Source organism: Papaver somniferum, chromosome 2 (genome assembly GCF_003573695.1).
Source record: "Papaver somniferum cultivar HN1 chromosome 2, ASM357369v1, whole genome shotgun sequence".
In the NCBI taxonomy this organism is placed as follows: domain Eukaryota; kingdom Viridiplantae; phylum Streptophyta; class Magnoliopsida; order Ranunculales; family Papaveraceae; genus Papaver; species Papaver somniferum.
Window position 1 is genome coordinate 196,074,475 of NC_039359.1, and position 22,078 is coordinate 196,096,552.

Consider the following 22,078-nt stretch of genomic DNA (forward strand, 5'->3'; position numbering starts at 1 on the left):
ACAAAATCATAAAATCCCGATAATAATTCCGTCCCATGTACTTTCCAAAAACAGAACACCCGACTATTTCTCCTCGCCCTGACTTGTAGAAATCTTCGTTTTTATTCGAAACAACGCCCATTAAAAAGCCTGTTTAGCTCTAACATGCCAACACAGTCCAATCCAGCAAGAGAATTCCGTTAAAATCTCACCAAACTCGATCCAGGGAAGTTCGCAAATGAGCATCTATTTTTCCCGCCAATTTTCCATTTTTGAACGATAAAGATGAGGGTGGCCCATATCCAGCGCTGGACTCCCTTTAGCAATGAGGTGCCCCTTAGTAGTGAGGTTCCCCTTATCCAAATGAGAGGTGAATTCAGTAGTTTACTCCCAAGAGCGCAAAAACCACTTTTCGAGCCAATTTCGCCGCAAAATCTTATTTCTCCAAAAGCACCTACAAAAACATAAAAAAAATAATCAAATAACTACATAATTGAGCACTAACAATATATACAATTGCGATTTTATCAGACATAAAAATGTGTATATAAAGCACTGCTCGGTCGAGCTCGCAAGCGTTGCTATCTCAAGCTTGTTTGTCAAGTTTAGTTTCCAAAACTATAAGTCTTAATTTCTAGTCTACTTATAGCTAAGTCTCGGACTAGGATAGTAAGTGTAGTTGAGCTCTAGACTCCACGACATTCATCATGTGAAGACGAAGAACTACTCAAGGAACTTTTGGAACTTCATCGACAAAAAGGTATGTGGATACTTGAATCTATCACTCAAAAGTCTTTCTATTCTATCTCCTATCTTGAGACAAAAGTCGTATTGTTATATAGACTTCGACTATACACATTTGCTATTTCGAGCCGAGTTTATCTCGCTTATCTATTTCTCGAAATATGTGTTGATAAGATTTCGCTTGACCAAGTTTATCTTTATTCGTGATGAAAGTGATGTTGATTATTTCAATAACTTGAAAATCGCTTTGATGAAAGATAGTTTGTGAATAACAACTGTATAACATCCTCTAAGAAAGTTTTAATAATTGAAATGAGAGTTTAAAACATGTAACCATATTTGGATATAAACATAGTGTGTTCTCACATTTGTGTAAAAGTCCAAAACCGGGAACCCAAAGTATGCGTACCCGTACGCGTACTGACGGTTGTTGGAAATCCGGATAAGTATGCGTACTCGTACGCATATGGAGGAAAGTTCACGTCCGTGAATTTCTGCTGGAGTTTGAAAGTAAAAACAAACTCAATACGGTTACTTAAGTACGCGTGCCCATTTGCATACTTAAGTAGGTTACTTTCTAAAGTCTGTTTGCTCATGAACTAAAACATTTATATAATAAGGAATTCAATCTTTGCAAACCGTGGCTATAATGTTCATGAATCAATTTGAGTGAATCAAAACCGATTTTGCTTCGATTGTGTCTTGTATACTTCTATGAGATCTAAGCAATTGAACAACTCTCTAACTAGTCCGTTTGAGTCATTTGAACTAGTTATGATGAAGATGAATAAGTTTGATATGAAGGTGCTCGTATGGCTAACCATTGGTTAACTATTGTTGAACCAACTAGGTGTACACGTTTAGGTACGGTTACTCAAACCTAAATGATGTTAAATTTCATTTGTGTATAATAAGCTAAGTTCGATCTAACAGTTGAAAGATATTAGCTTGAATCTAATTAGGTTTTCATCTAACGGTGAATATTAAATGCGTTGTTACCAAGGTAACTTAGATTGCAAACCCTGATTTGGAGACTATATAAAGGATAACTCTAGCAACTGGAAACCTAATCCCCATACCTCCTGTGTGATACTAGTTGCATAAACTAAAGTCAATTCTCCTTTAAGCTTAGGTTTTTCACGAAACCCTGTAGGTTAACTACTTGAAGAATTCATTAGGATTGTGAATCCAGACCCAACTATTTTCTCTGTAGTTGCATGATCTGATCTTGATGTTTTTATCGTGATTGAGTGCAATCGTAAGATTGGCTTGAGATTTATATATTCGATAGGCAAGATATAAAAGCAGTCACAAACACCTTCGTCTCATCGTTTGTGATTCCAAAATATCTTATTTCGCTAGTCGATTAAGATTATTGTGAGGTGATTGATATTTCTAAGCTGTTCTTCGGGAATATAAGTGTGGTATATCAATTGGTTCCTGTTCACCTTGATTTATCAAAAGACGGAACAAAACTCGTAGGTATTTCTGTGGGAGACATATTTATCTATTCCTATAGACTTTTCTGTTTGAGACAAATTTGTTTATCAAGTCTTCGACTTTGGGTCGTAGCAACTCTTAGTTGTGGGCGAGATCAGCTAAGGTAATCAAGTGCGTAGTATCCTGCTGGGATCAGAGACGTAAGGAATGCAACTGTACCTTGAATCAGTGTGAGATTGATTAGGGTTCAACTCAGTCCAGGCCGAAGTTAGTTTGTAGTAGGCTAGTGTCTGTAGCGTCTTAATACAGTGTGGTGTTCAATCTGGACTAGTTACCGAGGCTTTTCTGTATTTGAGGTTTCCTCGTTAACAAAACTTCTGGTGTCTGTGTTTTTTTTTTCCGCATTATATTTTGTTATATAATTGAAATATCACAGGTTGTGCGTTGAATCGATCAATTGGTAAATCCAACCTTTGGTTGTTGATTAAAATTTATTGATCCTTGAACATTGGTCTTTGATACCGTTCAAGTTATTTCTCTTGTATTCAATCAGGCTCGCAAATTCCTATTTGCTTGATTGCGGATTGAATAGAGAAATTGAGATATAACTCTTTGATATACTTTTTATTAAGATTGAGTCTGACTGTCTAATTGATTCTCTTAAAAGTATATTGGAGTTAGTCCATACAGATTGCTAAGCAAAATATTGTGTGATGTTATTAGACCCCCGCTTTTTCAATTGGTATCAGAGCAGGCAAACACGTTTAAAGACCTCATAAGTTTGTGTTTGTAGGGATCTGACTCTATGGACATAAATTCTATCTCCATAAAACGTACCACCAGTTTTCGATGGCTCAAACTACCTGTGGTGGAAAATCTCTGTGCGTGCTTTTTTTTCAAACTCGTGATTTTCAAACACAGGTACGTGTTGTTAATGGCTATGATCCTCCGGTTAATACAGAAGGCGATGTATCTATACCTAAGGATATTGGTAGATATAGTTCTGAAGAAATCTTTGCTGCAAAGAAAAATTCTGACGGCTTAAATGTTATCATACATGCCATTACCCCAGATCTTCAGTATCATGTGACTACTTGCACGAAGTCTAAAGAAGCCTGTGACATCTTAGAAATCGTATTTGAAGGGAATACCCGTGAAAAAGAAGCTAGGCTTCAAAACCTAAATTCTGATTGGGAAAACCTTCATATGGCAGGTGAAGAATCATTTGATGAGTTTAATCACAAAGTGTCTGAAATTGTTAATGCATCTTTTGCATTGGGTAGGACTATTCCTGAAAAGGACATTGTGATGAATATTCTCATATCTCTGCCATCCAGATACAATTCTAAGAAGCATGACATCGTTGAAGGAAATAATCTAGAAAATCTTTCCATAAATACTCTGTTTGGGAAGTTAAAGATCTTTGATCATGAGCATACATCCAAAACTGGAAAAGATGTTGCTTTCAAAGCACAAAAGAACACTAAATTACTTGACAAAAGTAAAAGTGTTTACATCTCTGAATATGATCTTTCTGAGGCTGATTCATCATATGAAGATATTGGCAAATCAGTCACCTTGATCACAATACAGTTTAGGGACCTTCTTTTGAAAAGAAGTAAACAGTTCTCCAGAGATAAACCCAGGTCATCAGTTAAACCTCATAATCGTGTTTCTCCTAAAAACAGGGATACTGATGAAACTGATGACGAGGATATGCCTCAGTGATTTAAGTGTAAAGGTTTTGGCCATATTGCAAATGAGTGTCCAAATCGTAAAAAATAGATTGAGAACAAAGGTCTAGCTGTAACTCTTGATGAAATGTCTGACAACTACGATTCCAATGAAGAAGAAAAGTCAAGTGTTGCACTTCTTTGTGAAAATATTGATTTTGATAATTGTAGCAATACATACATCAATCTTGACATTATTTCAGAAGAAATCTCAACCGATCTGGAAGAAAAAATTGATCTACTTGTTTCTACTGGAAACTCTTTTTTTGATTTGAGAGGTTCCACTATGTGTCTATCCGCGTACACATCTCGGGGGTCTGAATCACTTTTCAGGTTGACATTCTCTTATTGTTCTCTCAAAGGTCATGAAATTTCAAAGTGTTTCAAGTTCAAACACAAAATTAGATATGTCAGCAAACTTCAACGAAGAGCGAATCAATTAGAAAACAAGCTAAAACTTGTTTAAAAATCATCAGAGGTAGGTAAACGCATCTCTTCTTCAAAGAAGTTAGTTTCCAAAGAAAAGACTAGATCATTAGAAAGAAATTTATGGTCTAAACACTATGAGAAACAGGTATCTATAAATTCCCTTCGAAAAGGATATGGTGGACAAATTATTGTTCACCCCAGCTGTTTTGGGATAAAAACTGATTCTGCTGGAAATGGTAAATTTGGGTGTGCCGCCGAGAAACGAATCTAAACCCTAAAAAAATGCACTGCACAGGAGCACTTTAGATTCAAGAGATCAATCTATACAATTATAGCCTAAACCAAGAAATGTCCGTTCCAGCCTTGCTTCGGTCACAAAGTGAAGGAAAAAGGTTGATCTTAGGGAGGGAAGCGAAGAAGGTGTTGAGATCAGAATGATTAACTTTGATGGTGTGGTTGTTTTATGACTTGTATCAGAATATGGAACTGGCTTGCGGAGAAGTCGTTTCAGATCCTCACGCGTGATGAAATTGGATTTCTAATTCCTTTCCAATGGGCGTTCAGGAGCAACACGAGCCTCTTCATCTATAAAGGTGTGTCCTGCTGAAGTGCTTGCACCGGGGGTGTTAAAAGTATTCCTTGTCAGCTCCATCTGGGGTTGACGTGACTCTTGCGGTAGCCAATCCGTTAGTGTCTTGAGGAAAATAAATACCTCTTTCTTAGTTGTAGCCACGTCTGTATGAGCCTTAGAGAGAACTTCTTGTCTTTCCATCAAATCAACAATGGTAATAGGGGTTTGGCTTCCTATGGATCCTCCAGCCTCTCGTTCTGATGGAGGAGTGGCAATAGCTCTGGTAGCAATTAGGGGCGTTACGCTTGGAGAAACATTGGGAAGGGTGGAAGCGGCTCTGGCTCTGGTGATAGGAGGTGTCACGCTGGAGGGAATGTTTCCTGCGGCGCTGGTGTTGGTGGTAGAGGATGTAACACCAAGAGATGCATTAATTGTGCCGGCAGGCGGCATATTGGTGTTAACAATAGGTATAATGGCAGGATGAGTATTATCAACGCCAGCAGCATCAGGATTGGTAGCTGACCCAGACCTAAGATCTACCATCTTGAATTTTAGAAGATTGAAATGAAAATGAATATTGATCTTGCAACCGAGAGATTAATCTCCCACTGTGTTTGCCAGTTGTTTTGGGCTAAAAATTGATTCTTCTTGAAATGGTAAATTTGGGTGTGCCTCCGAGAAACGAATCTACACCCTAAACAAATGCACTGCACGAGAGTTCTTTAGATTCGAGAGATCAATCTGTACAATTCTGGCCTAAACCAAGAAATGGTTGTTCCAGCTTTGTTGCGGTCGCAAAGTGAAGGAGAAGGGTTGATCTTAGAGAGGGAAGCGAAGAAGGTGGTGAGATCAGAATGGTTAACTCTGATGGTGTGGCTGTTTTATGACTTGTATTAGAATAAGGAACTGGCTTGCGGAATATAAGCTATCATTTCTTAGTGTTTTTCTGGATACTGGTGTTGATAACCAAAAACTATTCTTGGTTGAAATAGGTTGAAAACCTATTTATACAAGTCATAGTTTCACGCACACTGATCACATCAAGAGTGGGAGTAGTCGAGTGATGGAGAAGTGGGATCGTGTAAAAAATGTTGAAAACCACGTCTTACTATGAGGGAAGACGGGTCAGTTTACACCCACTACTTCTCTGCTACCAATAACTATTCGCCTTTCCTGACACTTTCTCATAATGGGCGTGTTGCACGCCGCACACTGTACCAGACTAATACCATAATGAACATCCCCCAGTTTGTGACATGTTTGATGTCTTGAGTATTTTATATGTAGCAAGTTGCTGAGTAGGTAATCATGTGTGATGAGTCAAGTCATGAGACTTGCCGCAAAGAATATCATGTAACACTATTAGGTTAAATAACTAAGTTATTTGTGAAACCGATATTTATGAAATATCGTATGTATTCGATGCATGTAAAGCACCGCTTTTAAATAAGCGATTCAAAATAATCGATGCATATGACGCATCGTTGTATTGAGCCTGTCTTGGTTGGTCGCGGAACCTAGTGTCTTAAAAGGAGCATGACCGTCCATTTTCGGGAAGATGTTGAGAGCTATTTATGCTTTCCAAAGGTAGGTCGGTCGGTCCCTATAGGAGAGTGCTGGCTGGTATCCGTGTTGACATCCTATTAGTCGGTGCAAGTTAAATCTGGGCCGGTTAAATTGGATGGCTGTGATGATTTGTGGAAGTTATTGGTTGCCACTAATTTATCTAAGACTTCTATAATAAGTGCGGCCAACCATCTTTGGATGATCGTTTAGAAGCCATATGGGTAGGTCGCGGCTTGGACGATTGCATCTTATGGAAGGGGGTGTCCATTGATCATGACCACATCTTGTTGGCTGCCTAAAATAGGAGTTAAGCCGGCCGGTAAGACTGGCGAAGTTGGACGGACGAGATGATTTGCGACATTTAATGGATGTCGTTGATACAATTTAGGTTTTAAAATCCGTGTGGCCAACCCATTTTGGGCCAGCGGTTTTTGATGTTGGCGGCATGCTGTGGACTATTTGACCAGCCACTGCCATAGACGAGCCACTAGTGAGCGTATCCGCTCTTTGTCCGTCGATCGGAATTGAATCTAGGACGGCCAATTCGGCTGGCGAAGCTGTACGGCCGAGATCGTTTTGCGGCAGTAATGTGCTGCCGCTAACATAAATTTGGGTTTTGTAACCCGCGCAACCAACTCCCTTTGGGTAATCGTTTGGTCGCTTCGCTTGCGATTGAGAAAGATTCTGATTGACTTAAGCGTTAGTGGTCCCGCCGGTGTGCATGGTGGTGCTTTTCCGGTCGCATCAGGAAGCGGCCAAGCTTGATAAATCAGCCGGCCAAAACATGCAGTTGTGATCGTTTTAAGACTTACATGGGCAGCATATATTCGGTTCCATAAGGAATTAGGTGCTTCGACCAACCAACTTCCAACTTTATTTAAAAGTGTGTGCGGCATATTTAAAGTTATCTAATTGGTCGATGGGAAAATGAGCTGGCAATCGGCAACATGGAGTGTGGCCAATCGGCCACAGGAGGCGCCTGTTGAAGCAGATCGACGACCAAGTGGCGTGGCCACGCCTCCCTTTGCTGCTGCTTTTACTTTCCGTAGTTCCTCTTTATTTCTTATTTTCTACTTTTGGTAGAATTTTGCTCCTACTAGTCCATGGCGGATTAATTTCCTAGCTTACCTAGGTTTGGTATCGACCAATAGGGTTCGAGATATTGCGCATGGCGCAAAAAACCTAATTTTTGCAAATTAATTAGGTTAAAATTTTAAATTTTGTAAGCTGTCACAAAATTGGTCAAATTTGGTGAATTCTGTATGTTGGCACAAAATCACTAATTTTATTCTCAGAAAGCAGCGCAGCGTGCTTCCAAATAAGTATATTCATACGGTTAATCCTGACACTTCGAGAGATTCATGCTACTCGGCTGCGAGCGAACACTAGTCGTCATGTCATGTCAATATTAAGAGTTCATTTGGGGAACATAGCATAGGAAAAAATACTCAGCAAGCCATACATTAGTGAATAATGCAGGCGAGAGATTAAATACTCATTAGGCTCTATACTAGTGAAAAATTCATCTAGGAGCTTGATTTCAATACAATATGAAGAGTGGAATAGGAACTCATCAGATTTTAATATATTCTTCAGACTCCTCGCGGAATATGGACATATCAAGGTCTACTATTTCTGATAACGGGTCATCTAGACAGACTTTACAGTTTTCGTTCTAAACTAAAAACCACCATCAACATTAATTCCCCTGCTTAGCACGTAACAGTGACATTGTTGCGAGTAAGCACTAGATGGTGACAGACGAAAACAAAATTAATAATATGAAGTTGGTAGATATTACTAGAGAGATATCAGTTGGTTTGAACTTCCTTGGCAGTTGCGCTGGTGAAGCAGCTATCAATCCGGGGCTGCTAACAAATTACCGCTCATTGACCATCAATGGTAGGAAAAGAAAGCGAGCATGTCCTATCAAGGCCTTTGAGCTCAACTGGGTTCTCCCCCGTCTTCGTATACGCCAATCAACAACAAGGTAAGTTCACATCGTCTTCGTATTTTGGCTGTGAGTATAATATCCCCAAGTAGTTGATCGAACTTGAACATTTGGTTCAGTTCAGTGTGAATGACTTTCTTTGTAAGAGCACTAGAGCGAGCATCAACGAAAACAAAGCCATTTCCAATAATTATGATCAGCTGCAATGCGAGCAAGGATAACTCAAGGTAGGTGCTTTTTTCTGGAGATATCCCCACTGCTAAGCCATGAGGCATTAATGATTCCAATGACATGCCATATATAAATGATAACTTCTTGGAAGTGTCCTATACGCTGTTAGGACATATCATAATCATGTGAGGATTCTTCTTCCTATGCCAGAGGGTGTAGAAGTTGTATCACCGATCTTCTCCGGAATGTGTAATGAGATTTTGTCTCCATAAGAATGAGTGTCTAGCCTCTCCAGTGGATCTCAAAATTTGCCAAACTCCATTGCGCTCAATTGCAAGAGGCATTGACTTTAAGTTGTTTGGTGTCTGGACTGCTGAGTCGCAACTAAAATGTTCTTTAAACTCCTGAGCATTGACTGGAATGAAATTGCGTTCATTCTGACTCTTTATCTCATAAGCTCATTCTTGCCCTTATGATTGCTATAATGATATGTTTGGCTTCGTTCCAAGTGACATCCTTTGAACCATTCTCTGAATCTTGGAGTGTTGTATGGAATGGGATGCGAGGAGCAGGCCCCTATTTACACTTTAGATCGAATGGCGTGACCGGATATGTGAAAATATCTCTGTGGCGTACTTTTGGAGGGCAAGAAATCCTCATCAAATTTGCGGCGCTCTGGGTGTCTATTTTCTATGATATGGAGAGATTTTTGACGGTGAGGGGATTTTATGCAAGTATGCAATCCCCCAAGTATGATTCACGTGATTCTTCGTATGCAGTTGTGCTTCATGCAACAGTCAATGCCAATTTTCTTGTTTGTTGAAGAATCTCGGAACATTCACAGGAACTGTAGTTCTGTTTTACTGTTGATCATCAGGCGAGTCCCTTAATAGCAATCCTGCAGATGAGGGGCGTCGTATCTGGATTTTTCAGGGGTGATACGGCCATAAGCATCTCTGGATCTTCTTTTAGGGTCTTTGATGCACGTTTACGGCTTCATGTTGAGAAATTCCTGCGGCTAGTAAAGCTTTGATAGCGATGATGCTGATATCAGAAATAACTTAGTTGAGGGACGTGAAGGCATCCCGTGCTGGTAGTCCCTAGTTGTAATTATCCTGAGCTTATTTTCTACTGAAAGATGTACTTCCATTGCATTTGCTGGTAAGGTGGTTGAAGAATTGACGAAAGTGGCAATCTTTTGGATCCGTCATTTTTTAATTAATGGGCGGGAGTCTCACTTGATAAACCTGTATTGTATCCAAACTTCTGACAGCCCATGCACCCCTTCCGTAGGAAATTGGAAATCTAGAAACAACGAATCTGACTGCGTAGGTGATGTGGTTGTTGATGCGCAGCTTCGTGCAGGCCTTGGGTAGGCGGTGCCGAGTTTTGAGTAGATGGTGTGGCTTGCTGAGGCGCGACTTTCTTCTTTGATTCTTCACTGACAACAACGCTTATGAATGGTTGAACCAAATACTGCTTGTTGGTCAAGCGTCTTCCATACAGGGTTGATGACATCCTTACGCTACATCTTTGAAGAGTGGTTACCTTGTCACGGTTTCATGGTTGACCGTTTTTTCTGATTTGAAGAGGTTCTTGACAGTGAAAGGATTTCGTGTTGAGCCTCAGTCCCCAAGTGTGGTTTACGCGGTTCTTTCTTGTATGGTCGGTGGGTTGACCATGATAAAGGTATCACCATCTTGCCCCCGTATTGGTGACTCTATTACTTCCTCCATGGGAAACTAAAATATGCAGAAGTTCGGATTACCTCTGTCCATAGTGGTTGTTGCTATGATGAAGCTCTGGCTGGTATCAACAAACGAGCAACAACGATTCTTGGCAGCAGCTATGATTATAAGAGACTGCATTTTTGTGGAAGCAAAACAGGTTGGATGGAGCTTGGATGTCTATGGTCACGATCCTTGACAGGGAGGAATGATGGCTTCGGACACGGCAGGGAGAGGCATGGTGATGGTGGTCATGGGCTTTGGTAACCACGACCATGAATCCAGGATGAGTGGAGAGCCATAAGTAGTGGTAGCTACGTCTATGAGCTTTAGGCGAGCATAGGCGGTGATGCTAGCCACAACCACGAATGTTCAAAGGCTTTTTCCGACCATTATGACTCAAAGGATGAGTTTCTTCCTTTCATATAACTCACATACGTGAGTTTATTTCTCCTTCCATTATTTCATGTGAAGCAGCTCCTCCCTGATTCCCTGCATGTGGAAACTCGCCTATTGTTTATTGCCCGATACAACACGGTTGAGGTCTGAAAATATGTCTTAACGCTGCGCCTTGGAGAAATATAGAATCTCACATAAATGCTTCATCATGGACTGTACGGTTTTGTGGACGGAGTCCCCAGAAATTATGCAGCTCCTGACGGGAAGAGGATATCTGTGAACTCCTTCAGTGCCTAATTGAAGTTCTCCTGCATCTGCCCTCTCCTTGAAAATGTGCTTCAATTTGTTGCAGTCACTGGTTGGGTGATTGACGAACCTATGGTAATGACAATATTTTGGATTTGCCATTTCTTACTCGGTTGGTGGACGTTTGAGAGGAGGTATCTTGATAGCATCATCTTGAATCCATGCTTCTAGGAGTTCGATCAATCGAAAACGAGAAGTTTAGAGAAGCCTCTCCAGTTTCTTGTTGTTGTGCAGGCGTCTTAGTCGCAGCCTTCCAGGGTTGAGCTTCCTACTGCACTGGTGTCGCACGTTTGGGTTATTGTTCTGCAGCTGGAGCTTTTCTCTTTCCTCCTTCACTCATCACGTTTACAGAGGGTTGAGTTTTATATTGTTTGTTGATGAGACGTCCGTTTCCTCGAGTCTCATGTGCATCTTCATTCCTGTCGGGCCTGGTTCTTTCCAGCAAGGATGGTGCTGTTGTAGCTGGCCGCTTAGCAGTTTCATGAAGTTCATAAAATGTCTGGAAGCGCAGGTTCTCCAGTAAAGCACGATAGGCAGATATCATTGATGCATAATTCCACCATTGTTGTTCAGTCACATTTGGATCGTGAAAATATAGTGCCTGAATTCTGAAGCTCTTGACATAATCGTTCGGATGCTCATTGTTTCGCTGAAACATTCTTCTCAGGTCCGATAGAGCGATTTGCTCAGACACAAAGAAATATTTTATGTAGAAGGTGTTAACCATCTCATACTAATTGGCTATGTTGTTTGATGCAGTATTATTGTACCAGGTGTACGCCCTTACAGTGAGTGATTTTGAGAATTCTTTCAGGCGAAGGATGTGGTTATATTCATGCTCCCCTAGTGATTCAAAAAAATGAGAGATATTTTCACGAGCGTTACGGTACCGTCATAAAGGGAAAATCGAGGAGAAAAGTATCCCATCGGGAGAGGAACTCTTCGCACATCAGGAGGATAAGGAGGTTGATGCTGGTGCATCTCCGCCGGATTTTATTTGACTCGATTGTGGAGAAGTCGTTCCAGATCCTCACGTTTGATGAAATTGGATTGCCGATTCCTTTCCAATGGGCGTTCAGGAGCAACGCGAGCCTCTTCATCTATAAAGGTGTGTCATGTTGAAGTGACTCTTGCGCCGGGGGTGTTAAAATTATTCCTTGTCAGCTCCATCTGGGGTTGACGTGACTCTTGCGGTAGCTGCTCTATTAGTATCTTGAGGAAAATAAGTACCTCTTTCTTAGTTGTATCCACGTATGTCTGAGCCTTAGCGAGAACTTATTGTCTTTCATCAAATCAAAAATGGTAATAGGGGTATTGCTTCATATGGCTCCTCCAGCCTCTCGTTCTAATGGATGAGTGGCAATAGTTCTGGCAGCAATTGGGGGCGTTACGCTTGAAGAAACATTGGGAAGGGTGGCAGCGGCTCTGGATATAGTGATAGGAGGTGTCACGCTGGAGGGAATGTTTCCTGCGCCGCTGGTGCTGGTGGTAGAGGATGTAACACCACGAGATGCGTTGATTGTGCTGGCAGGTGTCATATTAGTGTTAACAGCAGGGATAGTGGCCTCATGAGTATTATCAGCGCCAGCAACATCAGGATTGGTAACTGACCCAGATCTAAGATCCACCATCTTCAAATTGAGAAGATTGCAATGAAATTGAATATTGATCTTGCAACCGAGAGATGAATCTCCCACTGTGGTTGCCAGTTGTTTTGGGGTAAAAACTGATTCTGCTGGAAATGGTAAATTTGGGTGCGCCTCCGAGAAACGAATCTAGACCCTAAAAAAATACACTGCACGTGATTACTTTAGATTCGAGAGATAAATCTGTACAATTCTGGCCTAAACCAAGAAATGGATGTTTCAGCTTTGTTGCGGTCACAAAGTGAAGGAGAAGGGTTGATCTTAGTGAGGGAAGCGAAGAAGGTGTATAGATCAGAATGGTTAACTCTAGTGGTGTGGCTGTTTTATGACTTGCATCATAATATAGAATTGTCTTGCGAAATATAAGCTATCAGTTCTTGGTGTTTTTCTGGATACTGGTGTTGATAACCAAAAATTTTTCTTGGCTGAAATAGGTTGAAAATCTATTTATACATGTCATAGTTTCACGCACCCTGATCTCATAGGAAGCGGAAGTAGTCGAGTTATGGAGAAGTGGGATCGTGTGAAAAATGTTGAAAACCACGTCTTACTGTGAGGGAAGACTAGTCAGTTTACACACACTACTTCTCTGCTGCCACTAACTGTCCGCCTTTCTTAACACTTTCTCATAATAGGCGTGTTGTACGCCGCACGCAGTAAACCGCCAGACCAATACCCTGATGAACATCCCCCAGTTTGTGATATGTTTGATGTATTGATTATTTTATATGTAGCAAGTTGCTGAGTGGTTCTTGCCTAATTATTCTGACCAATCACGGGCAAGCTAGGCGGCGGGTAGTCATGTGTGATGAGTCAAGTCATAAGACTTGCCGCAAAGAATAGCATGTAACGCTATTAGGTGAAATAACTAAGTTATTTATAAAACCGATATTTATGAAATATCTTATGTATTCGATGCATGTAATGCATCGCTTTTATGCAAGCGTCTCAAAATAATTGATGCATGCGACGCATCGTTGTATTGAGCATGTCTTGATTGGTCGCGGAACCTAGTGTCTTAAAAGGAGCATGATCGTCCATTTTCAAGCTGCTGGGAGCTATTTATGCATGCCAAAGGTATGCCGGTCGGTCCCTACAGCAGAGTGATGGCTGGTAGCCATTTTGACATCCTATTGCTCGGTCCAAGTTAAATCTAGACCGGCTAAATTGGCTAGCCAAATTGGATGGCTGAGATGATTTGCAGCAGTTATTGGCTGCCGCTAATTTATTTAAGACTTCTATAAGAAGTGCGGCCAGCCATCTTTGGGCGATCGTTTAGGAGCCATATGGGTGATCAGATTCTGGGATAAACCTATATATAATAAACCGCAATCGCACGGTGTCTAACTAGTAGACAGAGGCAAGTACGGTCGTTCCCACAAGGAACGGTGGAAATATCAATAACCGGTATTCCTAATTAACTAACCAGCAATGATGTTTTTTGGATATTTCAAATTGAAAATGAAATGATAAAATTAAACTAATAAAATGAAATCAATGAGAAAGATAGTAACCAGGGTTTATCGTATCCACCAGTATTTCTATTCGGTTACTGAAATGAAACATAGCTCTAAATTATTTATTTATTCTTCATTCTATAGACATCACCTATTATATTTATTAGAGTCGCAAATATCACTGGGACACCATAAGCATGACACATCAAAAGACTAAAGTAAAACATGCATCATCAAATTGCGTCAGCGAGAAAATTATGCGAAACTAAATACAAGTTCACAAATAATATCCGGTTATTTTAAGCATACCCCATCAAAAGATTTAACCTAAACATGGAAGATCAAATAAGTAGACAAATATATTTGTGTTTTTATTAATTATGTGCTTAGGTTATACAAAACCGGTGAAGCGACAACACATATCATTATTGAATCAATAAAAAATAATCATAAATTAATCTATTCAAATCATAATAGTCTTTCGCTAAATATTATTCAATCAAAATAGTCTAAAACTCAAAGTGATTTTAATATAAACCCTAGGTACACAATTCTACAAGACATGGCTTTCTCAAAAGCCATAAACATATAAAAGAAAAATCGATCGCCAATCAAAACGAGTGGGAAAAATAGAAATGCAAACCCTACTCCCGTGTTTCCGTCTGTTGCCGCAGCTCTATCTTTCTTTCTCCTATTCTCGGCTCTACAGTCGGCCTCCTCTCTCTAGTCTGTTCTGTTTATTTTATATAGTCCACTGCGAAGAGTTTAGATGCCAAGGCCTAGCCCACTTCTCTGGCCGCACTTAACCCACAGCACCGGATTCTATTGCCAAAGTCCAACCACTGCCTAACTCCGTCTAACTCCATCTTCTTCCCAGACTAACCACAATCAGATTCAACAACTCAAACCCCACGGATTCAGACGGAATCCGGCAATTCACAGAAACCCCAAGATTCTTCTCCACCTCGATTCAAACCATTGAATACAGGCCGCAACTTCATTTCAGACCAATCCCATTCTCGGTAATTAACTCGTTGCCATTACCAGAAACTCGTCTCTCGCTGAGCTCCATATGCTCACATTCCTCCCTGTACAAACCATTCGAGCCAACACCAGCATCTTAAGTGATTGCTGCCTTGTAACTGGAACCAAAAACTCCTTTAAACCTCCAACTTCATACTACAGCAACTACCATTGTTCACGAGCTCAACTGCCAAACTCTTCCATAAAAGCCAGCAACAACCGTGACACCAATTCTCTCCATCCAAAACTGTCGAAAACCAAGTTACTGTTTCATTTCTCAATTGAGAACATTCTTTTCAACTGATTTCAGACCATACCAAGAACTGCTCCCGTTTCGGCATAATCAGTTGCCTGCAAATGAAATAAAAACATCCGAAAACCCCATAAATCCATCGTTATTGTTGCTGTTGAAGGAGCCTTGAACGACCACCACCGCTGCCTGAACAAATTCAGCCAGTACACAAAACCCCATTGTAGGTACGAAAGAATACCCACTGCTGCTATTATTGCATGGAAGTGCCGCATTAGTAGTCACCATCAGCTTCTTAATTTGTTTCCTGAAGTTAACATAACCCATATGAAATGTTGATGATACTCTGGAGTAAACTAATAATCTTCCACGTCACACTTCAATTTTAATTTTAGTGTGTGAACAAAGTTTGCAGCACCACTTCGAGCCCAATTCTTCTCCATTTTGTCCGTTATTCTTTCAGGTCATTGGCCGAACAAGTTGTCTGCAGATTCTGTCCGTCAGGAGGTTCCTTTGTGCCTGATTTCGAACCCCTCCTTTTAGCTATCCTGACCTCAATTATCTTCTACACATCTCCAAGACTGTAAAGCAATAGAATGCCAAGCCATGCATTCATATAATCAACGGCTAACTCCCTCAAAATGTCAGACCACAACACGGCAACGGCTGAAGTCCAGCTCAGTATTGTCCATCTCAAAACCTTCTTCCACTGTTTGAATTGTTGAGACAAATCTCACAATTTTAGTTGATATACAAACCGGAAAATCTGTTGTCGCTGATACTGGAAGAAGTCTCCATCATATCCTCATGATTTGAACACTGACCAAACCCCTGTTTCTCTTGAATGGAAATGAAGGAGGCAATAAGAATGACATTATGACATTGCCACGGAACTTGTGGGGATGATGAAGCCACGTCCCACTATATCTAATGGGACTCACGTGCCTGGCAAAGAGAACAATTCTTTGCCCCTGGAATCACAGCACTCGGCTTCCGACCGTGAAATGGAACCGCTGATATATAGAAATACCAAGCCAGTCATATTTTGTAACTTTCGTCGTAAATGCCAATGATTTAGCAGTTTATTCTCCGGATGATCAGAATTGTTCGTACTTTCTACAAAAGCACTAAAATAATGTCATTAGCCAAAATATCGAGTCCTAACTAATATAAATATGGGTATAAAATGTAGCACTTATGTGCTTACCAATATGGGTATAAAATGTAGCACTTACGTGCTCATATTTTGTAATATCGAGTCTTAACTGATTGCAGCTTATGGGGGGTGGGGGGGTGGGGGTCGTTGATCATGGCCACATATTGTTGGTTGCCTAAAATAAGAGTTAGGTCGGCCGATTCGACTGGCAAAGTTGGGCGACCGAGATGATTTGCGGCAGTTAATGGCTGTCGTTGATTCAATTAAGGTTTTAAAAGTCGTGTGGCCAACCCATTTTCGGACAACGGTTTTTGATGTTGGCGACATGCTGTCGACTATTCGACCGGTCAATGCTATAGTCGAGCCACTTGTGAGCGTATCCGCGCTTTGTCCGTCGACCGAAATTGAATTTAGGCCGGCCAATTCGGCTGGCGAAGATGGACGGCCTAGATCGTTTTGCGGCAATAATGTGTTATCACTAACATAAATTAGGGTTTTGTAACCCGCACAGCCAACTCCCTTTGGGTAATCATTTGGTGGCTTCGCTTGGGAGTGGGAAGGATTCTGATTGGCCAAAGTGTTAGTGGTCTCGCCGGTGTGCATGGTAGTGCTTGTCCGGTCGCGTATGGAAGCGGCCAAGCTTGATAAATCAGCCGGCCAAAACATGCGGTTGTGATCGTTTTAATACTGACATGGGAAGCCTATATTCGTTCCTTTAGGAATTAGGTGCTTCGACCAACCAACTTCCAACTTTATTTAACAGTGTGTGTGGCACATTTAAAGCGATCTGATTGGTCGATGGGAAAGGGGGCTGGCAAGCGGCAACATGGAGTGTGTCCAGTCGGCCACGGGCGGCGCCTGCTGAAGCAGATCAGCCGACCAAGTGGCATGGACACGCCTCTCTTTATGCTTTTACATGTCGTAGTTCCTATTTATTTATTGTTTTCTACTTTTGGTAGGATTTTTCTCCTACTAGTCCATGGCGGATTAATTTCCTAGCTTACCTAAGTTTGGTCTCGACCAATACGGTTCGAAATATTGCGCAGGGCGCAAAAAAACCTAATTTTTGTAAATTAATTAGGTTAAAATTTTGAATTTTGCGAGCTATCACAAAATTGGTCAAATTTGGTGAATTATGTATGTTGGCACAAAATCACTAATTTTATTCTCAGAGAGCACCGTAGCGTGCTTCCGAATAAGTACTTTCATGCAGATCTTAATCCTGACACTTCGGAAGATTCATGCTACTCGGATGCGAGCGAAATCGTCATGTCATGTCAATATTAAGAGTTCGTCTGGGGAACATAGCGTAGGAAATATACTCAGCAAGCCATACATTAGTAAATAATGCATGCGAGAGATTAAATACTCATTAGGATCTATACTAGTGAAAAATTCATCTAGGAGCTTGAGTTTCAATACAATATGAAGAGTGGCATATGCACTCATCATATTTTAATATATTCTTCAGAGTCCTTGCGGAATATGGACATATCAAGGTCTACTATTTCTGACAACGAGTCAGCTAGACAGACTTATACAGTTTTCGCCCTAAATTAAAAACCACCATCAACACCAGCACAACTTAAATTGTGTTGGTTAGTGCATCTTGTCTCATGTGCCTAATCAAAATAGACAATATTTTGCACACCTCAGGCTTTAGGAAAAGAAAAGTCTTTTAGATTGTTTTGATTTCTTTTTTCGTATGAGCATTGTAATGTCTGGAATTCATGCCACTTTTCATATCTAAGTGATATTGGAAGGACTTCCTTGTTTAATCAATAAAAGAGGGTTAAAATAGATAATTCTTCCTTTTCTAGGGTAAGAGTTGTGCGTACGTGAATCCTTTAAGTGTATAAAGGTTTTGTAATCCTACATTCTTTTTTTCTTCTCTAAGAAACTCTTTCCATCATAAGACTGCTTGTTGAGATTATCTTGTGATTTCCTCTCGCAATTTCGTTTTTATAGATACTCCAAGTATTATGTCAACTAATGGAAAATATGTTAATATGATTGTTAAGCCATCAATCATGAAGTAAAAAGATAAATCTCTGTTACCTCCAAATTTGAAAAGAAAAAGAAGGAATGTGAGGAAGCCAAGAGTTGTTCCTTCAAATTCTCAGAAGTTTTCTGATGTTCTTGAAGAGTTGAAGGAAACAAGGAAGGAGATTCAGCAAATAAAGTCTTTTGTGTTTAAGACTCTTGAAATTTAGAAGGCCCTTCGATATCGGTCAAGAAGATTTATTGATATCAACTCTTATCTTCATGAACCTTATGTCCCAATGAGTGTTGACAACAAGGAGTTCGGGGACGATAAAGAATTTTTCAAAGGTCTTAATGTCTAGGAAACTTCTTATGAGAATTTATTCTTGTGTTTTAAAATGGATAACTAGGGTTTGGAATAGCCATTATTGTGAGTACACATAGCTATCTCCAACGTTTTTCATCTTGCAATGTTTTAAGATTTATTTACTTAAATTCTAAAGTTCATTTTGAAGATGATTTTGCAGTATTAATCTTTATGGTTTTATATATTGCAACTTGTTATGGGATATGTGTGTTTGCGTCTGTGAACTATGATTGTCCCATACGTGGTCAAAAGTTAAGTCTTTCATATGTCGATATGCAAGTATTGATAAAAGATTGAATGAATTTCTGACAAACAAAAGTTATTCCTATTATGTCATTATAAAAATATTGATGGAAGATAGGATCAACTTTTGTTTACAAAGATTAAGTCTATTGTATGTCATTGTGCAAATAGTGATGAAGAATAGAATGAGTCTTTTTTTTTCCCGCAGTATTGATCTTCCCTGGTCCATATTTTTATGTATATATTGTGCGGCTCCGTAGTTTTCTTATCCGAGCCTTTCCGATTAAATTAATCATGGGTTCTCTTGTGGTTAATTTAATTGAGATTTTTGGATACATATTCATGTTTTCATGTGATTTGTTATTGTCCAAAGAAATCCTTCTTTTCTTGTGAAAGTAAGGCCGCTCTTGTTGTTCTTTCGGGAATGACATTTTATGGGGGAGAGTTCTTAATTGAACTTGTGCTTAATTGTCAAATCTTTGTGGGGAGTGCGGCTGTGGAATATTATAGGGGTTATCTTGTATCTTTATAAACTCTTTGATGAATGCATTTAGTTTCGACTATATGATTGCAGCTAAAACGTTGATATGTGCTTTTCTTTTGGTCATGAAGTATCTTTATGGAAATTTCATTAAGATCCCACTAATTTTCGTACCTTTGCCAATTTTATTGACAAAAAGGGGGATAATTAATGTGTATTCACACTACAAATACATATGGTTTTCGGATCATTATGTAAGGGGGAGTGGTTTTCATGTGGATGAAGTATTGACTAAGAGAGAGTGATACATGTCACCATAGTATTGTTGTCGAAGTTGTGATACAATTAAACTTTGATGTTGTGTAATAGTACTATGACACTGTATAACAATGATTGAGAGCCATTGTTTTCTCAGCGTTATGGCTACGGATCTTCAACAACGATGATACTGAATTGAATACCTTTGGAATCATTAGAGTACTTGGAAGTGACGAAGATTTCGAGTAATGTTGAAGAACCAAGGAGAACAAGAATTTGGATGAGAATCTACAAAGATTATTTATTTTATATTCCATATGTATTGATAGTTTTGTCACTAAAATTGACAAAGAGGGAGATTGTTAGAGCATTGCTCGGTCGAACTCGCAAGCGTTGCCATCTCAAACTTGTTTGTCAAGTTTAGTTGCCAAAACTATAAGTCTTGATTTCTAGTCTACTTATAGCTAAGTCTCAGACTAGGATAGTAAATGTAGTTGAGCTCTAGACTCCACGACTTCATCATATGAAGACGAAAATCTAGTCAAGGAACTTGTGGAACTTCATCGACGAAAAGTTATGTGGAGACTTGAACTTATCTATCACTCAAAAGTTTATGTATTCTATCTCCTATCTTGATACAAAAGTCGTATTGCTATATAGACTTCGATTATATACATTTGCTATTTCGAGCCGAGTTTATCTCGCTTATCTATTTCTCGAAATATGTGTTGGTAAGCTTTCGCTTTGACCAAGTTCATCTTTACTCGTGACGAAAGTCATGTTGATTATTTCAATAACTTGAAAAACCGCTTTGATGAAAAATAGTTTGTGAATAACAACTATATAACATCCTCTAAGAAAGTTTCAATGATTGAAATAAGAGTTCAGAACATGTATCCATCTTTGGATATAAACATAGTGTGTTCTCACATTTGTGTAAAAGTCCAAAACCGGGAACCCAAAGTATGCGTACCCGTACGCGAACTGGCGGTTGTTAGAAATTCGGGTAAGTATAGGTACCCGTACGCATACTGGCGAAAAGTTCACGTCCGTGAATTTCTGCTGGAGTTTGAAAGTAAAAACAAACTCAATCCGGTTACTTAAGTACGCGTACCCATTTGCATACTTAAGTAGGTTACTTTCTAAAGTCTGTTTGTTCATGAACTAAAACATTTATATAATGAAGAATACAATATTTGCAAACCGTGGTTATAATGTTCATGAATCGATTCGAGTGAATCAAAACCGATTTTGCTTCGATTGTGTCTTGTATACTTCTATGAGATCTAAGCAATTGAAAAACTCTCTAACTAGTTCATTTGAGCCATTTGAACTAGTTATAGTGAAGATGAATAAGGTTGATATGAAATTGCGCATATGGCTAACAATTGTGAAAAAGCTGGGGTCTAACAACCACACCCAATATTTCGCTTAGCAATCTATATGGACAAACTCCAATATACTTTTAAGAGAATCAACTAGACAGTCAGACTCAATCTTATAAAAAGTATATCAAGGAGTTATATCTCAATTTCTCGATTCAATACTTACTCAAGCAAGTAGAAATCTGCGAGTCTAATTGAACACAAGAGAAATTAACTTGAACGGTACCAAAGACCAATGTTCAAGTATCAATCAATTTCAATCAACAACCAAAGGTTGGATTTACCAATTGATCGATTCAACGCACAACCTTTGATATTTCAATTATATAAAAAAATATAATGCGGAAAAGAAATAACACAGACACCAGAAGTTTTGTTAACGAGGAAACCGCAAATGCAGAAAAACCCCAGGACCTAGTCCAGATTGAACACACATTGTATTAAGCCGCTACAGACACTAGCCTACTACAAACTAACTTCGGTTTGGACTGTAGTTGAACCCCAATCAATCTCACACTGATCCAAGGTACAGTTGCGCTCCTTACGTCTCTGATACCAGCATGATACTACGCACTTGATTCGCTTAGTTGGTCTCACCCATAACTAAGAGTTGCTACGACCCAAAGTCGAAGACTTTAATGAACAAATCTGTATCACAGAGAAAAGTCTACAGGAATAGATAAATCTTTCTCCCACAGAAATACCTACGAGTTTTGTTCCGTCTTTTTATAAATCAAGGTGAACAGGAACCAATCGATAAACCCGAACTTATATTCCCGAAGAACAGCCTAGAATTATCGATCACCTCACAAT

The 22,078-nt window shown here is 39.7% G+C and overlaps 1 protein-coding gene across 1 annotated transcript in view; it reads right to left on the bottom strand.

The window, feature by feature from the left end:
* Window positions 1-15,719, bottom strand: part of LOC113352557 — a 38,314-nt gene extending 22,595 nt beyond the window's left edge. The window contains exons 1-3 of the mRNA XM_026596368.1: window positions 15,576-15,719; window positions 15,455-15,493; window positions 15,218-15,298 (exon numbers count right to left, since the gene is read on the bottom strand). Coding sequence (XP_026452153.1) covers window positions 15,218-15,298; window positions 15,455-15,493; window positions 15,576-15,719 — 264 coding nt within the window. The remainder of the gene's footprint in view (window positions 1-15,217; window positions 15,299-15,454; window positions 15,494-15,575) is intronic.
* Between the last annotated feature and the right edge of the window lie 6,359 nt (window positions 15,720-22,078).